Source organism: Apostichopus japonicus, chromosome 8 (genome assembly GCF_037975245.1).
Source record: "Apostichopus japonicus isolate 1M-3 chromosome 8, ASM3797524v1, whole genome shotgun sequence".
Lineage (NCBI taxonomy): Eukaryota > Metazoa > Echinodermata > Holothuroidea > Aspidochirotida > Stichopodidae > Apostichopus > Apostichopus japonicus.
The window spans coordinates 7,634,247-7,651,823 of record NC_092568.1 but is presented as its reverse complement, the minus strand read 5'-3'; the positions used below and the strand labels follow the sequence as shown (position 1 = coordinate 7,651,823).

The 17,577-nt window shown below is 37.6% G+C and overlaps 1 protein-coding gene across 1 annotated transcript; it reads left to right on the top strand.

Annotated features, from left to right (window-relative positions):
• Nucleotides 1–874: 874 nt before the first annotated feature.
• LOC139970880 (2-(trimethylamino)ethylphosphonate dioxygenase-like) lies at nt 875–17,314 on the top strand. The gene is made up of 14 exons (XM_071976939.1): nt 875–1,154; nt 4,427–4,530; nt 6,031–6,161; nt 7,254–7,384; nt 8,389–8,447; nt 8,839–8,914; nt 10,005–10,049; nt 10,502–10,626; nt 10,977–11,117; nt 12,134–12,194; nt 12,762–12,815; nt 13,421–13,489; nt 15,299–15,403; nt 16,083–17,314. The coding sequence occupies exons 2-14, from the start codon at nt 4,427–4,429 to the stop codon at nt 16,188–16,190; spliced, it is 1,209 nt and encodes a 402-aa protein (XP_071833040.1). The 5' UTR covers nt 875–1,154; the 3' UTR covers nt 16,191–17,314.
• Nucleotides 17,315–17,577: the final 263 nt, after the last annotated feature.

The window sequence follows — 17,577 nt, the reverse complement described above, 5'->3', positions numbered from 1 at the left end:
TTCTTCTCTTCCCGCACCCTTTTCTTATCGTATTTTATAACCAAGCTCAAACAATTAATTTTAGACTCGTTGGGGCAAACTGTCAAGATATGTATTTAATGGATATATGTATACCATCGTAAGTTGGGTTTATAACCTTACTTTTCTTTTAAAATTTTATTTTTTATGTAAACACACTATATATAACGACGATTTTCAATAACAATCAAACCACGCAAACAACAGGTGCAATTAATGATAACAATATTTTAATTACATAGGAGTAGATATTTTTCATTCTTTCTTTTCTTTTCCCCAATGAACCACATTTGGTTCATTTCAGCAAAATCTTGTTACAGACGTGTAGCGCCCTCAGATAATTCGTCACAGAATAGGAAACCTTCGTAAAGCATGTATAGCGAATAAAAATTAATTGCCATTAACAAGTCTCCTATCTTGCTATTCTCGAAACTAACCTTTTTATTTTTAGCTTTCGTATCTACAATTTAGGGCAAGTATAGTGATCATCAGTTTGTAATTGTGTTATAGGCATTACGCTACCGCCATTCTGCTGTCGCCACCACCCCTCCACCCCCCCCCCCCCTCCATTCATGTAACTACCAACCCTCCACACCACTCAACTACGTGTACATCACTACAAATAGCCTACAGGGAGAACAATCTGTCGAGTTCAGTGTAGGCTGTAGTGCAGCGTGAAACTGCGAAATCATACATTTTACCTCTTATTATGAATCCTACGTACGGAATTCAGTCTCAGTGAACGTATAGCACTCCATAGAGCTACAGTTATAATTGCGTTACGTTCAATACCGATCCACATAAGTCTATATATGAAATATATGCAATACACGTACACAGTATATGTTGCCCCTCGCTTCGCCGGATGCGAACTTCATACTCACAACAGACTACATACACTGTGTAATATTACCACTATTATGATGAACAAACCAGCATGTAAACCTAGATAAACGGTTTACAACGAGTAACAATTCTATAGACGTAACCTCTAGTCAGTTGAGTTTGAATAGGACATATGCTATGCTGCAGTGAAACTATATGGTCACTATCCAAAGGGCTAACAAACACTCGCGCACAGCATCGTCCAAGACAACGATATCATTGGAATCGTAGAACATTAATGCACACTAGAGGTAAGACTATATAAATACATATAAATAAATATATATATATGTAGGCCTATGTATATAAGTATTAATTCTCAGTGTCCATGTTCTCAGTGTGATATGTGGAGTGTAGGCGGAGTGTAAGGCGGAGTGTATAGCCTAGTGGTTAACGCCGGCGTCTCCCAGTCATGAGATCCCCGGTTCGATTCCCCGCCGACAGCAAGGTGTGTCGTCTGGCAAGGGTGTTGTTCAATTACAACTTCCCGACATGGACGTTAAATGGATGTGTGCCGAGAGATTGGCTTCGGTCAGCTTGCGAGTCTATAAGCCTCCATGGCTTCTTTCGCGAGTTCCTGCTTGCGGGAAGATCACATATACATACATACATACATGTATGCGTGTATGTATGCGTGTATGTATGTATGTATTTTAGAATCTCCTGCAAGCAGTAACTAGCTATCACTGGCTTATCAAAGCCGCAAGCTGACCGAAGCCAGTCTCTTAGATTCATATTTAACGTCCATGATTATGAATTGTCATTTGTCAACAACTCTGTAACTGGACGACATACAGTGTTGATATATAGTTGATATATTATAGTGTTACCAAATAGTCCTATCAAAAATCTGCATAGGATTCTACATTATTGTCAGTTGGACAGTACAATGATATTTGTACGGAAGGTGTCGGGGGAGGGGGGGGGTGCGAGTCGGAACTAAGCAGGGGAACGTAAATGCTACCGTAACGAGCTTCGTTTGACTTGTACTTCGTACTAAATTTGAAGTATGAAGAATTTTTTCTTCCATTGTGTTGAGTAACATGCTGTTTGTAAACTTGTAGTGAAATTAAAAAACCTCAATTTGTCCATTACCGCGGTTGTGCGCATGCCAACACCCCACCCACCCTAGGCCCACCCCCAACAACCATCGCTCCAGTCAACAAAGACCCCACCCCCATGTTATAATAGCCTTCATCTTAACAAAGACTTCGAAACTGAAACCTATTGTAGTTGCACTGAATCTGCACTCAAACCTCAATATATCAGATGCATATCACGTGAACCAACACTAAGCGTCGTTTATCATCGTTTTTTTGTTATATTTTACTTTATTTTTTAAATTAAATGAAACAAATACCAGGTATCGTGTAACTATTCCAAGGCAGATTAGCTGTGTCCGCCGGGAACCAACGTCTGTATATAGGACGGAGAAAATGAGTGATTAATCAGAAATAGTCATTAATAACGTCCTATATTTTTCAGAAACATTTTCCTTGCAAGTAGACCGGTAATGGGCGGGGTTAATTTATACGAATGAAGCTATCATTGGTTATAAGTGTATCCCACATACATATAAATGAGTCAGGTAAATTTGCCATAAATTGTAAACGCATGCACATACAAAATCTCGTATAAGCAAAGAGTCTGCAACGCATTAAGTATATAGACAATTTGCTTGGCTTCTCCTTGAGAAGACAACAAGATAACCAGCCGGCAAATGTTTCGTAAAACTCCATATTGATATGTTTCGCTGGGTTCAATATCTGGTCTGGAAGGCAATGGCTTTACGACGCTATATTATATACATATATATTAACATAAAGTCTGTTCAAAGTATCTCTTTCGAGATCCGGCTTTAGGAATTACAAATGATTTTCGAGTTGGTTAGCATCATGTTTGATCTCTAGAGTAAGGCAAAATATGTCACCAAAAACAGAACTAGTATTGTTCGAAACAGGTGACAAACGCCTACAGTGGAATTACGACCTTCCTTACCGGTTTAGAACCTCTGGACATACAATCAGTGTCCATGGCCTAGTTGGTTAGGGTGTCCGCGTACATAGCGGGAGGCCCGGGTTTGAATCCCGGTGGAGGCTGGAAGTTTTTTCACTGTGCTTGATTTTCCAACTCATTACGATTTTCATTTATATATATATATATATATATATATATATATATATATATATATATATTTATGTAGGCAATGCTATCGATTAGGCCTATAGGCACATACAACAGGGAAGTATATCATCCTGACATACTTCCATATGCTACTATACTTGCAACGTGTAACGCAGTTTCTTGTTTACTGTAAAAGCAAGTCCTTTGGCCAGCAACACCCCAGGTCTGTCACCGATTACAATAGCTACGTAATCTTATAAAAATTGTCATGCCAAAGGTTACTTGTATTAATATGTAACAGTCTGCACCAAGTGGCTTCTGACAGCTTGAAATGTTATCTTGCTATACCCCTCCATGAGCTGATGTGTATATATAGGGGCACCTCGTAGATTAATATTATAGGCAAACACGCAATACTGTTGTTGAAGAGGTTCGGATACTGTCGATCGAAGTATTTGTGAAAGTTAACGTTACATTCTGTAAGCCATAGCGTAAGTGATTTTGATATGTCTTACGTTTGGGCGTGATTTTAGGTTACTTACCTTTCTTTACGTTTGTTTACAAGCTTTTGAAGTTTAACTAAGCGATACCAGTAGGCAGGGGCGTAGCCAGCATTCTAATTGTTAGGGGGGGGGCAAGATTTTTCTTAAGGGGGCAACCCCGTGATGGTTGATGGTAGGAATTACCAAAAAATGTATGTATTAATGGGAAACTCGTCTGCACAAATACACGTCCACGACGATATTAATCAACGGTCTCAGTATGTGGGTATGATGAAGGCCCAAAATGTGTAATATTTCGGTCTGATGGCCAAGTTCTGAGGTTATATGAAGTATGAACATGAGCCCTGAGGTATGAATACTTGTGATTAGACCTCGAAAAAATGTAAAAAAGAAGTATTTTGAATATATCACTGGATGTCATGGGGGGGGCGGGCAAGACTGTAGCACAACGCAAATTGGGGGGGTTGATCACGCCCATCTGCGCCCCCTCCTGCTGGTTGCGCTACTGTCGACAACCTTAATTGAAATTTATGTCACTAGTAGGTTACCTGATATGCATAGGGTTTATTTTTAGTTGGTATTTTATCCTGTTGTTTTCATTAATTGTTCTAGGTATTCCAATTCCATTGTTCTAGGTATTCCATTGTTCTAAGTATTCCTCGTCGCTTTGTTACGTTTTTGTTTTTATAAAGCGGTTTGTTTTTTTAATGGATGGTGTAATAATGCATACAAAACATGTTTCAACAGGAACTGATTTAACCCTCAAAGCCACTGCTGTATGCTTGTATTATAAATAAAGACAGTTTGCTGCCAGTGAGTTTGGCACCGTTTGTGGTCTATCTTCTTACTTGTTTTATTTATATTCGTTTAAAGTTTCTGATTTTTTTTCTTTGTAGATGTCGATAACATTAAGACAACCTTCCCCCTTGGTGGATGGAGTCTCCATCACCCCAAATGGTACCATTCTGGAAGTGAAATGGCAAGACAGCGCACCAAGCAGGTGACTGAATGTTCAGAATAATTCATACATTATGGACATAATGGATAGTGTGGACGTTTAGTCATTACATTTTCTGTTTAAAATTCCTCAGACCCGTTATGAGTGTTGAGTGTGCTCAACTTTGCTAATCGTTCTCTGAAGTAAAGGTTCCGACCCTCAAAATGATGAGGATGACACAACAGGAGGCTTGTCTTGAAAAGCAAAAGCAAAAATCGAGGGGAATTCCGCGAGACCGAAGGTCCGCGAGACTGAATTTCCGCGAACCGATGATCCGCGAGACCGATGGTTTATGGAAGCTCCATCGATAGGCGTAACTAGACTTTTTCATTAGAGGGGCTTTTATTCAGGGGGGTCAAGGATATTGACAAGGTGGGGGGGCAATATTGTTTGAAATAGGGTATCGCTATATCTAATTTTTAAGTTATATTGTATTCTAAAATTTCTTTTGGGGCAGCATGGAGGGTGGTGGCGAGACTTTGAGAGCGGGGGCTTTCGCCCCCTACAACCCCCCTGGTTACGCTACTGGTGGAGCCCTAGTATCAATGCAAGCCGCCCCAGCTCCCTTCCGCAAGTCACTGGTATCCACTATGAAAAGAAATGGCTGTAAGTTCTTGTTAATTACGCGCTTTATCAACGTAATATAACCGGTCGTAATATTTGTCTTACCAAGGAGTTGTTCCATAGCAACTCCCTGGTCTTACCACTATTATAGGCCTAGTAATAGTTTCGGTCTCGCGGGGCCTAGTAATAGTTTCGGTCTCGCGGACCTCGGTCTCGAAGACCTTCGGTGTCGCGGACCTTCTTTAATTTCGGGTTGCGGACCTTCGGTCTCGCGGACCTTCGGTCTCGTGGCCTGTAACCAAAATCAAGAGCATGAAGAACGTTCGTACACAGAACTGATACATATTTTATTTCCAACCAGTGAAACAGTGTCGTGCGCAAGAGGAGACCAGCGGATTTGTTGTTGATAGGGAGGAGCGGGGGATAAGTTGATGTGCCGATGTACAGTTGCATGAAGAGACCTTCCCTCAAAATAATTATTTCTTTCTTAAACATCAAGGGTTCTGTACGATATGTGTAGTTTTACTCAGAAATATAAACAAACTATGAACCTGTCAACCAGAGCACTGTAATAAATATACCTCACCATTCCTTTCTTCCGGTGGGTTGCAATGGTATACAGGAGTTTATCTTGCAACAGCGTGTGATGTTATACAGGCCTGACGAACAGTGATCCAGGGGGCTTCAGTCCCGGGACCCGGGGTCAAATAAGGGGGTTGCTAGGACATTTATGGAACCAAAAAAAAAACAGTATATTCTAATATACATAACAGTAAGAAGATCTTATGAAGGGTGCATAATTGAGAGGCCGATATAATTATCCCCCGAGGTGCGACCCTACTCAACAGCAGGATTTTCCGTATGCTGGATTCCGTATTCAAATTCTTGACGTTCCGTATAACTGAAATCTCATTCCCTTTATACCTAATCTCGTTACAGGTACCACGCCTATTGGATCAGACATAATTGTCACTGTACAGACTGTATGGAGACTGAGAGCTGGATGAAAAGAATTCCTGCTCGTAATATACCAAGAAAATTAACACTCGGAAAAGCGGAAATAGACAACGGTATATGGTGTTCATTAATCTCAATGTCTATATCCCCGTCGTGTGTTTATATCCCCCTTCATGTATTGTATATCCCCCTCCATGTGTCGAGAACTACATATGAAAGAAGAGAGAGAGAGAGATGAACCGAAAAGGAATCAGAATAATTGTTTGGAGTAATGCAAAAACTGAATGGAGAGTAACTTTCTCCGTCTCTGTAGGTGAACACACTTTTTAAAGGTATGCTGTATTGGCCCCAAATATGCAACATATTCAAATATGGTCACCTTTGGCCAAAATTCTTCAACTGTTTCTATTACAACCTTCGAGGAAATTTTACTCACTGGGACATTCAGTCATCTTGTGTGTTCTGAAAAAGTTTTGGAGAGTAAAGACCTCCAGGAAATTACTTTTTGAAAACTTCTAGCAATTAAAGCGTGCTATAATTTGGGGCCTATACTGACCAACTTTAAGCAGCTAGCTGAGAGTGGGTAGGGTGGGGTCGTTAGTATCGACAATTTTGTCGATCTTTTACGACAATAATGTCCCATTAAAATGAATGGTATAGATCGCGAACATGGACAAGGAACAGTTTCATAACAATGAGAAAAAACAGAGAGTAAAAGTGGAAAAAAGGGAATTAATCATTAATTATGATAAATCATCAGTTTATTAAAATGTATGTGCGGCTGTCGATTGTCATTTAAGTTTGTATTAGCTTCTTCGCATATATTCAAAATGTCCTACCCCCCCCCCCCCGCATTATTTGGCATAGAGCTTCATTGGTCAAATCTATAGTGGATTGACAAAATGGTGCACTGTTCTTGTTGTTAACTGCAATAGTAAAAACCATTAACATGTTGTCTGTGGCGTTGAATGTTTTTATTCTTTATTCTTCGAAATTAAACTTAAACTTACAGTTTTGTACTTTCTTAACCATCATGATGTATAACTATTGGTCAGACATCATGCCCCCTAGTTCACATTTGAGTTTATCTGTTGTAGTCACAGAAACTATTTGAATTAAGACTTAAAAACAAAGTGTTAACAAGGAGAGTTTCTTGAATGAAATAAAACCAAATTGATTGTCTTCATTATATGTTATACATATAGGGTCTTTAGTGGTTACCTCTAATGAAGACAACCACACTATGCGTTATCCGCTTGGGTGGTTGAAGTCAGTCAGTTACTCCACAGAAGACTTAGATGAGAAATCTACACAGAAAGATATTAAATACAAAACTGTAAGTACAATTTTATCTAATTTTGATAAAAACATGGTGCGCTCGCCGAGATTTGTAGGTCTTAGCCGAATGGGTAATTAATGTGTAACTGTGGAGTCCGTTCTCTGGCATTGCAGCTCGGAAACCTTAAATGCGCTTCATTTATATACTTTTAAAGCATATATCATGATGTGTAACGTGTGTATGATGCTGATAAAGAAACTTCTTATAAATTTGTATTTTTGTTCCTGGCATCCGTGGTTAATTTGTGACTAACGGTAATCTCCGCGCTTTTGTATACATAACAACATATAAGCATGGTAGGCCTACACTTTGGCGATGTATGTCGTACGGTGATTTGAATTTCGTTGTTGTCTTGTCCGCTCAGCTTTGACTTCAGGGTGTACATTTCATTTGTCGGGAATGTAAACAATCCGAGAGGTTGTATAAAAATCTGTTTGGCGAAAAAACGATGAAACTAGAAACGTGGTTACGAAATCTTAACCTCACTGACTATGGTATTTTGTGACGTATTTGCGGTGTAGGGTGGGGAGGGGTGGGTTGGACTGAGACGCATAATTCTCGAACTTTGTACCATACTCTGTGGAGTCAAACGCAAACCAGGGTACCAACAGCAGTGTATATTACGTAGATATCAAACAGTTGGGCTGTGGGGGTGAGGGGGGCGGGGGAGTCGCGAAAAACCTTGACCAGTTTGGGCATCTTTGGACAACGAATTTTTATTTTTCCTTGAAGCTTCTGTAGCCCAGATGAGACATACAAAATGTCAACATTTTATTTCAAACTTTCGAATCTTTTGTCTCAAATGTTCACCCTTTAGTCGAACTTAAGATTATTTCTCGAATATTTCGAGTTATATGAAAAAGGTTTAAAAAATATACGGTACCGGTAACGTAAGGCCTATAAGGATACTGAGGCGTACCAAAAACAGTCAAAAGCTACAGTTCATGTAGGCCTATTTAGAATTTCAACTAACTTTCCCCCGCTTTATTTCTTTTACAAAGGGACCTGTGCAGACATTTGAATATGAGGAAATAAGTAAATCTGGAGATATATATTTCGAGTAAGTAGAAACGGTTGAAAGACACACACACGCCCGCAGGTGTGTTTTACATTCAGATTGATATATATATATATATATATATATATATATATATATATATATATATATATATATATATGTATATATATATATGTATAGCCTATGTATATATGTATATGTATATATATATATATATATATATTCATATATGTATGTTTATATATGTTTGTATATACTACCTACTGCTTCACTCATAATCCAGTGGCTTTATTACTAAAAGACCATGAAAAGGGTTTTCGACGTAAAAAATATTTCATGCATTTTCTATAATTTCTATAATTGAACAGTAAAACTATTATTGTAAGAAAATGGGTTTCCCTTCACTCTCTCTTTCTCTCTTTTACTCTTTCAGCTGGATTCAAGCTATAGAAAACGATGGCTTAGCGATAGTGAAAAATGTGCCTTGTGAAGATAAAAAGGTCGGCGAGGTATGTTACAGTAAATATGTCCTATACAGTCAAACGTACGGACGAGTATAGAAGGCATTATGACTTTCAAGTCATATCCATAACTGATTTATTCATCGTATATGTCTGATTGGTAGTAACATGCAATCAGAGGTAACCCTATATGTAAGCTGTAAAAAAAAGGCAAAAAGACATCGAGGTTTATCTTTCACATGGAAGTCAATCCTCGATGTTCTCATGAATGTTGAGAGGTTTTTTTTTGGGGGGGGGAGGGATGGGGGTCCTTTCTGCTTTTCTGTTTAAACCTTAAAGATTTGCATGTTTATTAGAGTCACCTCAAAATAAGCAGTAATTTGCTTTTTCTTGGCTTTATTGTTGTTGAGATTTTTGTCAGATGCTGTTGTAATTTTGTTAGATTTCTTGTTTGAATTTAGTGTTTTTATTTTCGAAAATACCATCTTAGGCTACCGTAGGTTTTTTTATTATTTTTTTTATCATTATTTTTTACGAAACAACCTATTCTCGTCCTCTCCCATGAAAATTCTTACTGACATTCTCGCTGACATACTTGACATCAGAAATATTTATTACCGTATGTTTTGGAAGCAAAGAAGGATATCATGTAGTATACTAAGTACATGCTAAACCGGTAAACAAATTCGAACATTAGACGTGAGTACATGTTGAGTTATCATAAGCATTAACGTTGGGTTTATAACAAACAGACAAACGGTTAGTTGCTCATTGTCGACATCGTAATGAGCATTTTTCTTAGTTTTTCTTTTCCGATTTTACCTTAAGTTTTGTATATCAAGTGCATCTTGTTAAAACACTTATGGTGAATGCAATACGCTATAAGTGTGTAAGGCAGTATTTGAGTTCAACTTTAGCATATTAAGTAATTATATGGTTCATTTTCGTCAGATCGTGAAGCACTTAAAGATGCAAATTAAGTATACAAATAGACAATCTTCGGACCATGCATGACATTTAAATATCATGTATTTAGTGCATCATCAATGGGTGTTTCTATATACAATTCCATCGTATTTTAATTAACAGTTTCCTTCATGAAGGTGTGACCTTTTGACATTATTTCTAACTCTAATAGGTCGGTGAGCTCGTGGCACCTCTTTACCAAACCATATGGGGAACAGTAAGTTCATGACACATTGAATTGATCATACGTCATAGGTCAAATGGTAAACATGCATCAGCCAAGATAACAATGAGTGGTGTACAGTGGTGCAAGCCCGGCAAATTGTTTCGACGCATTGTAACGCATTAAATCATTTTCAAGCGTTGTCACCGTAAATCTTACATTACCTTTCCCCCACATTAAGAGTATGCCATGTATGAGATTTATATATTAACATACCGTCAATTTTAGATATCACGTGGTTCGGCAACAGTTCCGCCATTTATAATATATACCGGCGTGAGTATCTCAATACTTAGGGTTACCGTGTTTCTTTGACTGAAACTTTGGAGACTGCTTCCTGGGGAGGGGTGCGTGTGCGTGTGTGTGTATTTATGTGACTCCATCTTTCTCGCACATGGAGAAAAAAAGGAAAATACATAGCTTAACCATTTATATCTCTTACTCAGGTCTTTGATGTTGAATCAAGAGATAATGTCACCAACATTGGTTTTACGGAGTTGCCCCTGGAATTTCATCAGGATATGCCGTATAGTGAGTCCCCTCCTGGCTTACAATTACTTCATTGCACCAGGTAAGTGCACATATTTTACACAATAGTAAAGCATTATGTTGTGTGTTTTTAAAACAATTGTTTACCTTACTGCATCCTACATTTTTGTTTACTATACTTTTGTTGAGGTGGGGTGGCAGTGAATTCAAACGGAAGTAGGCTTAGCTTCTGTAAAACACGTACGAGAATATATAAGGAACAATACACTGAAGCAATTTGGGAGGGAGGGAGGGAGAGTGAGGGAGGGAAGGGTGGAGGGAGAGGGGAGCGGGAAATAAGGGAGGGAGGAAGGGAGGAGAAGGTTTGCTTATCTGATTTCGACTGACAAAAGAAATGTATGCAAATGTTTGTCTATATCATATTTTATTCAGGTTGGATCCGTCTGTGGAGGGCGGTGCAAGTGTTTTCGTTGATCTCCACCATGCCGCGGAACAGCTGCAGAAAGAATACCCAGAACACTTTGCGACATTGTTAAAGGTTCCGGCAACATTTCAAAAGATACACGATGAAGAGTGAGAAACGTCCTAGTTTTATCTTATTTCCTTCCTGTTTTTCGTCTTCTTTTATATTTTATTTGGTTTAGTAGGCCTATATGTGTGCACTTCCTGTTTTAAATCACAAAGCTTAATATACGCCTAGTACATGATTTAATGGTATGTACAAAGTGTGGTTGTATAGTTTAAGCGTCTCTAATATACTACTATATGTGGGCTGGCAAGTAGCACGGCAATTTAAAACTTTTAGTCAAGTAAGTGTAGCATCAGTAAAGATTTTGAAGAGCATTTGCCCAGATTACGTCACAGACCCCCCCCCCCCATCATGCCCTCATCCACCCACCCACTAACTACTGTGATTCAGCTTCCTGGAGTGTGGTTGAAGGTATCGTTAGCCAGCCAAAATAGGTTATATTCCAATCAATCATATCTCGAGTTATGGGCATGATAGTTAGATGGGGGTTTCAACTAGTAGTTTGAAATAGTTTTTCCTTTCAGTATAAATTTCATGTTATTTGTTGTAGTACCAGAAAATGCTTTTAAAGGCAAGCTGAACGTGCTTGAAGCAAGCAGAATGCGCATTACACTGATATACGAACGGAATGTACATGAAAGTTCTGGAACTATGCATATAATTATCGATGAGGCAAATTGTGGAATATACTGAACCTTAAGCTTACAGCGAATGATCGATAATGCTAGGATGATATTATATAATGAACTATACGGTGATGGAATTAGATTCATGAAAGAAAAGGATCGTTCCAGAGTCCAGACCAGCATCAGTAACAGTCTCGTTGTTAGGTGACAGGGGATGAGAGTGGATACAATTTCTTGTCGTGCCCTGGCTCTTTCTTGGGAGATCTTTCATAAAAAATAAAATAATTATCAATACAGCTTATTAGTATAAAGGACCACTTGCTATAGAAAAAAAGATATTATTAAAGCTTATAAGTATAAAGATAAAGAACCACTTTCTATAAAAATAAAAAAAGCATATTTATTTGTACTTCTCTTTTGGTTTATACAAACAGTGAACGCCCATCCTTCATCGTGTATCAGCGACCACACATCAGCGTAAATACAAAAGGAAAAGTAAGGATTTGATATTTAGATGGAAATGTGTAGTCTGCAATGCATTACTTTCTTTACTGAGAAATGGTTAATGGAAATGATTTAAACTTATATACGAATGTGCAATGACACTTTCATAGCGTAAACGTATTGTCTTTAATGTTGATACCTCTAAACTTATTTGTTTTTGTCTGTGTGTGTGTCTGTGTGTGTGTGTGTGTTTGTGCTTAGTAGTTTGTGTTGGTTTTAGTTGTGTCTTTTTTCGATTTCGGTTTCTGTTTTTATTTTCGCAAATGTCATCAACAATATTCGTCGACCAAGCTTCATATTTATCGATACAAAGTATGTTTAAGAGGGAGAGCGGGTATTCTGCAGGGGATATTCACACCCGGTTGAATGAGAATATTCTGTTCCCTTCAGTTTACTTGTTTTATCACACCTTATTAAATTATCGCTAGAAACAGTCTAATTACAACACTTTATGTAAAGGGACTCACAAGGGCTCTGTTTTAAAGCTTTGAAAGAAGGCACCTATATGAATAAACCATGCAATAGAATAAACAGCTTGTTCCGTCCTCCATTTTCCAGGTGAACGCTGTGTTTTGGAGTATCTACACAGAAGGACCGCTACAGGTTCCAGAAGTAAGTATGTACGGCTGTTTAATTCTCTTTTTAATTTTCTATGGATATTTTTAAATAAGTTACAATTGCTTAAAACACCAAAAGAACACCAAAAGAAGGCATGCAGTTCCAGTAAGGAGCAGAAATGAAAATCAATTGTCAAATCAAGAATGTAACTTCAGCAAGTTGTACCGTCACTTGATAACCAATATTATTCACGTTTTCTTTTTAAATGATTGTATATTTATAAGAATGTATTTAACTTGAAAGAAGCAGAATATCTTCATTGATTTATGATATGTCTAATATTATTCGGGAAAAGGTCCCAATGATTTTATAGTGTAGAGTTTGTTTGCAATTTGTGTAGGTCTGCGTAGGCTGTACAGTTTCGACGTACTTAAACGTGTAAATAAGTGCATGCTGAATCCGCACACAATCACCCTTAGTTTATAAGGAATTATATGCTAAACCTGCAAACATCAAGAATTTCAAAAAAACTATGATTATTGGAAACAGTTTCCCGAAGTATTTGTAATAAAGCGGTGTGATGTATAAGCTCTGTATATAGACAAAATAAACACGGGCAAATAGTTTTGTTAATAATATTTTGCATTTATCTTATTCAGGAATTGGTCGAACCATACTATGCAGCATATTTCAAATTTGCTGAACTGATCGAAAATTCTCCAACCAAAGTAAGTTTATATGTTTCATCGCCACAGATCTACAGGCAGGACTATTGTGACCCCCCCCCCCTTTTCACTAACTTGACTGGTCAAGATTTTAATTGGATAGGGTGTGACCCTGGAGTCGTTGATGCCAATTCCCATTGTGGGGTGTCTGCAGAAAAAAAATCAAATTGTATAGACGTAAATTTGTGCATTATGAAGCATATTTAGGCTATAAATTTTGTGTATATGATAATTAAGTCTACATGCAAGGTTGTGCTAATGACTGATTGTTTTCTCCCCCCCCCCCTTTCTTGTGGTACGGGGTTGAAAATTAGAGTTGTACACCCTTTGGATCTACGCCTGCTTATATGGTTTCATTTTCAATACAGCGGGTAATAAAACGAAATACTAGTTTACGATGCGATATAATGTACGTCATCATAAAGGAACAGAAAATTGGCTCATTTTCGAAGGCAACATTTTTTTTTTGACTGATGAAAGAGCAACATATTCTGGCCACATATGTGATTATCATTATACATCACTAACGTTAAAGTCTCAGCCAGGGGGGTGGGGGGGTAGGAAGCTTCCAAAAAGTGGCGGCACAACATTAGAGGGGTACTTTCTCATTCCACAACCACCACTCGTTATGCTATTAACCGATACACACCGGCCATATCACTTAAATATATATGATGTGTTAGTATGCTATCAATACTATTATGGTGCAAGTGACTCTATTTAAACTTAACAAAGGCTTAAGATATCTTTTTCAAAGGGGCACATTTTATTTACCAGTAGGGCACAGTTGCTATTTTAAAAAAAAGTGGGGGGGGCACGTTCCCCCAAATCCCCCAGGCTCCTACCCCCAGGTCACAGTACTTGTTTGCCAAATTTAAACTTCGACCTTTCTAGCTTACTGCACTAAAAGCTCATTGAAAATGACAACGTTGTATGTCGTTAAAATGTTGAGCTGAATAAACTTCGCCAAACTTTTAAACAAGTCCGTAGATTCTGCATACTTCAATCAAAAGGTCTAGGACTACTTTCTTAGGTCAGTATCTTGCGAAATTGAGTCATTTACTTCCATTGTAATGAATAAACAGGTGTTTTCAGTTGTTTTCTCCATGGAATTGTAAAATGTGGACGATACGAGTGTAGAACTGCGTTAAATCTTTATCGGGCCGCATGTGTAGACTATTTCGTTTACATTGGTGTAATGAACATGCTGACATATGCTGTCGCAGTGATTTTACGATAAATCATTCGCACCATAAGGGCAACAAAAAATAAATTTGTGACGGCTTTACTCCATTAAACCCATTTGGGTTAGAGTGCATTTAGAATAGGAAACATCGAATCTGCTTTGGAAATTTTGTTTTCCGAAATTTATCAGCAAACAGTTATTGAGACTTTAACTTTAACTAGGACCTAGGGAAAAGAACATTGTTTTCCTTCACATCAGACAATCTGGGAAATAGAATGAAATTTTGCTAAAATGACCAAAAGGTATATAATAAGACAATGGTTATCATATGTTTGCTTTTTTACATTGAATTTAGTAGGTAGGCAAACTTAAATTATCAAGAATTAGAAATATGAAGCAAAACTTTGTCAGTTCAAGTAAAGAACATATGTAGCCTACGGTTTTTCTGTAATGACCACTTGCGACCTTCGACCTCTGATAATATATTGTTCGTTAAACAAAAGCAATATCAAGTCTCATATGTCATAGTATTTCTTTAGTCGTTTTATTTATATATTTATTCGTGTGTAGATAACATTATACGCAATAGCCGGTCAATTAAGGAATCTCATTTTCATGTCTTCCAGATAAGGTTTCAATTAAAGCCAGGAGACTGTGCTTCGTTTAACAACCGTCGAATGGGCCATGGCAGAGAAACGTTCAAGTTAAATGGAGGCGTGAGGAAACTTCAGGTAAATTTGACACTTTTAGTCCAATAAACGTGACGATTAGTTTGGGAGAGGAGAATGTATGCCCATCCAAAAACATGATTGGATTTGAAGTACATTTCTTTTTTTCTTATTTAGATTTTCAATTCCGAGTTAGCATATTCCAGCCTCTCTGACTGTATTATAATGACAACTCGATCCACCCCAATCCTAACACCTCACCCCACCCAAGCCGACCACCCCATCCCCAACACCTCCCCTTCCCCCACCCAGTCAACAAACCTTTCGCAATATTCGGTAAATATAGAACCGTTCCTAAGTTGGGCAGATGCATCATGTTCAGTTTGGTTAACGACCAGTATATGATGTTGTACAATGGGGAAGGTGTGGGGGTGAGGGGGGGGGGCTGGTGGAGGAGAAAGAACAAACTGTAAAAATTCAAATTATGCTTCGTAAGTATTTGTAAAGGTTGTAAAACCATGAAAGGTTCTACTCTCACGTACTAATTCACGTCACAGAACGATATAATGAAGAAAAAAAAATCGGCGATTATAATCAAATATTATTTATCGAGAAGATTAAATCTCTGTAAGTTATCATTGGCAAACGTAACATTTTAGTAACGAAAAACCATAATGTGTATATGCGTTCTTGAGTCTTGATTCATCGTTTACGTTTAAATTTGATATTATATTCACTGCAGGGCCTGTACATCAACATCGATGATTTCAAGAACAGAGTGAAAATTGAATATTTGAAAAGGGGTAACTTGCAAAACCTGAAACGAATTGGTGACCAATGCGGTAGCTAAACGGAGAACACTGCAGGTTGAGAGAAAAACCAATTACCTCCGATTGCATGCACTTCGATAACTTGATTGATTGATCGATATTGTAATCAATTAATTGTTGTATATCTTCTTAAAGTTTGGTCATTATTATATTGATTTTTTTCTATCGCAATTAATAAGTTAAAGTAAGCGGAATGAAATGTCTTATTTTTTCAAACTGAAGTATATGTAAGCGCTAGTTATTGTAATATCATATTTAGATTGACTGTATATTGTTATTGTAAACGCTTCCAATCTGTTCATTACTTGCTTGCCTTCATCTACAACCACTTGTGCTTTATTTACACAGATAGTCTGTTTGTCCTTGTTTAATTTGCTCACCTACAGGAGTCGATCAGCCCCCACCCCCATAACACTCACCCATGTGTAACATCATTGTAAAGGTAGACAATGTTTTCAGGTGATTGAACTGAAAACGAAATTTTATTTCTCGTGCGCTCTATGATGCTTCACACAGCTTTCTGACAATTTTTTAAAGTTTGAAAGAATATTAACATACGGCCATGTATGTGAGAAATTACCGGTATAATCTGTTATTTCAACAGTATTCTGTTCTGTTTAATATTCGAAAGCATAGAATGGACATCATATACATGGGAGATTTACATCCTTGGTAAAACAACCTTAATAATTTCTCAAAGATCTAAAAATTTCAGCATTTTGCACAATATGATACCAATTGTATAAAACGTCAAAATGGTCATGTTTAAAGTTTTGATGTTTTGCAAAGAAGGTAGCCTAGACCGATATCGATGCAAAGTATTGTTCATACTCTTATCTTTTATAGTTTTTCGACCTGTTTGTAATTACTGTACTGTACTGTTTGTGCACGACGTGAATTTTCATATATGTTAACCTTTTTCGCGTGTGTACGACGTCAATGAAATGCCCCTACAACGCTTCCGTAGACGAAGAACAGGAGCACGCTTTGTAACTTACATTTCATACTAACATAATAGTAGACATAGACTTATAATTCGCGTTGAGAAACTTTTATCTAATAAAGTAATTGTTGTCATACATCAAACTGATCGAGTTACGCGAATAAATTCAAATGTACTCAGCTAAAAGTTGTGTGTTTGTTTCACATCATGTTCCTTGGTTTCTAATACTTAGTACCTATACTATATCATTCTCTGTATATAGGGAAAGTGCTCAAAGCATATGATCTAACTTTGTTATTCAGTGCATTTTGCATTTTGTCTGTAAGAAAAAGAAAGAACTTGAAAGAAAACACCTATTTTTATAGAGGTTTTCATATATACACAAAGACCCTTAAGCAGTGCAATTCCCCCCCCCCCCCCCATCCCCTTTTTTAGTTAAACGCTTCTCTGTCAAATGATTTTCC

Bases quoted from the DNA above. Each gene is read 5' to 3' on its own strand.
- LOC139970880 (XM_071976939.1), top strand. From the start codon at position 4,427: ATGTCGATAACATTAAGACAACCTTCCCCCTTGGTGGATGGAGTCTCC. The intron at 7,385-8,388 runs GTAAGTACAATT...TCTTTTACAAAG, and splicing joins AAGATATTAAATACAAAACT to GGACCTGTGCAGACATTTGA. The intron at 12,816-13,420 runs GTAAGTATGTAC...TATCTTATTCAG, and splicing joins GACCGCTACAGGTTCCAGAA to GAATTGGTCGAACCATACTA.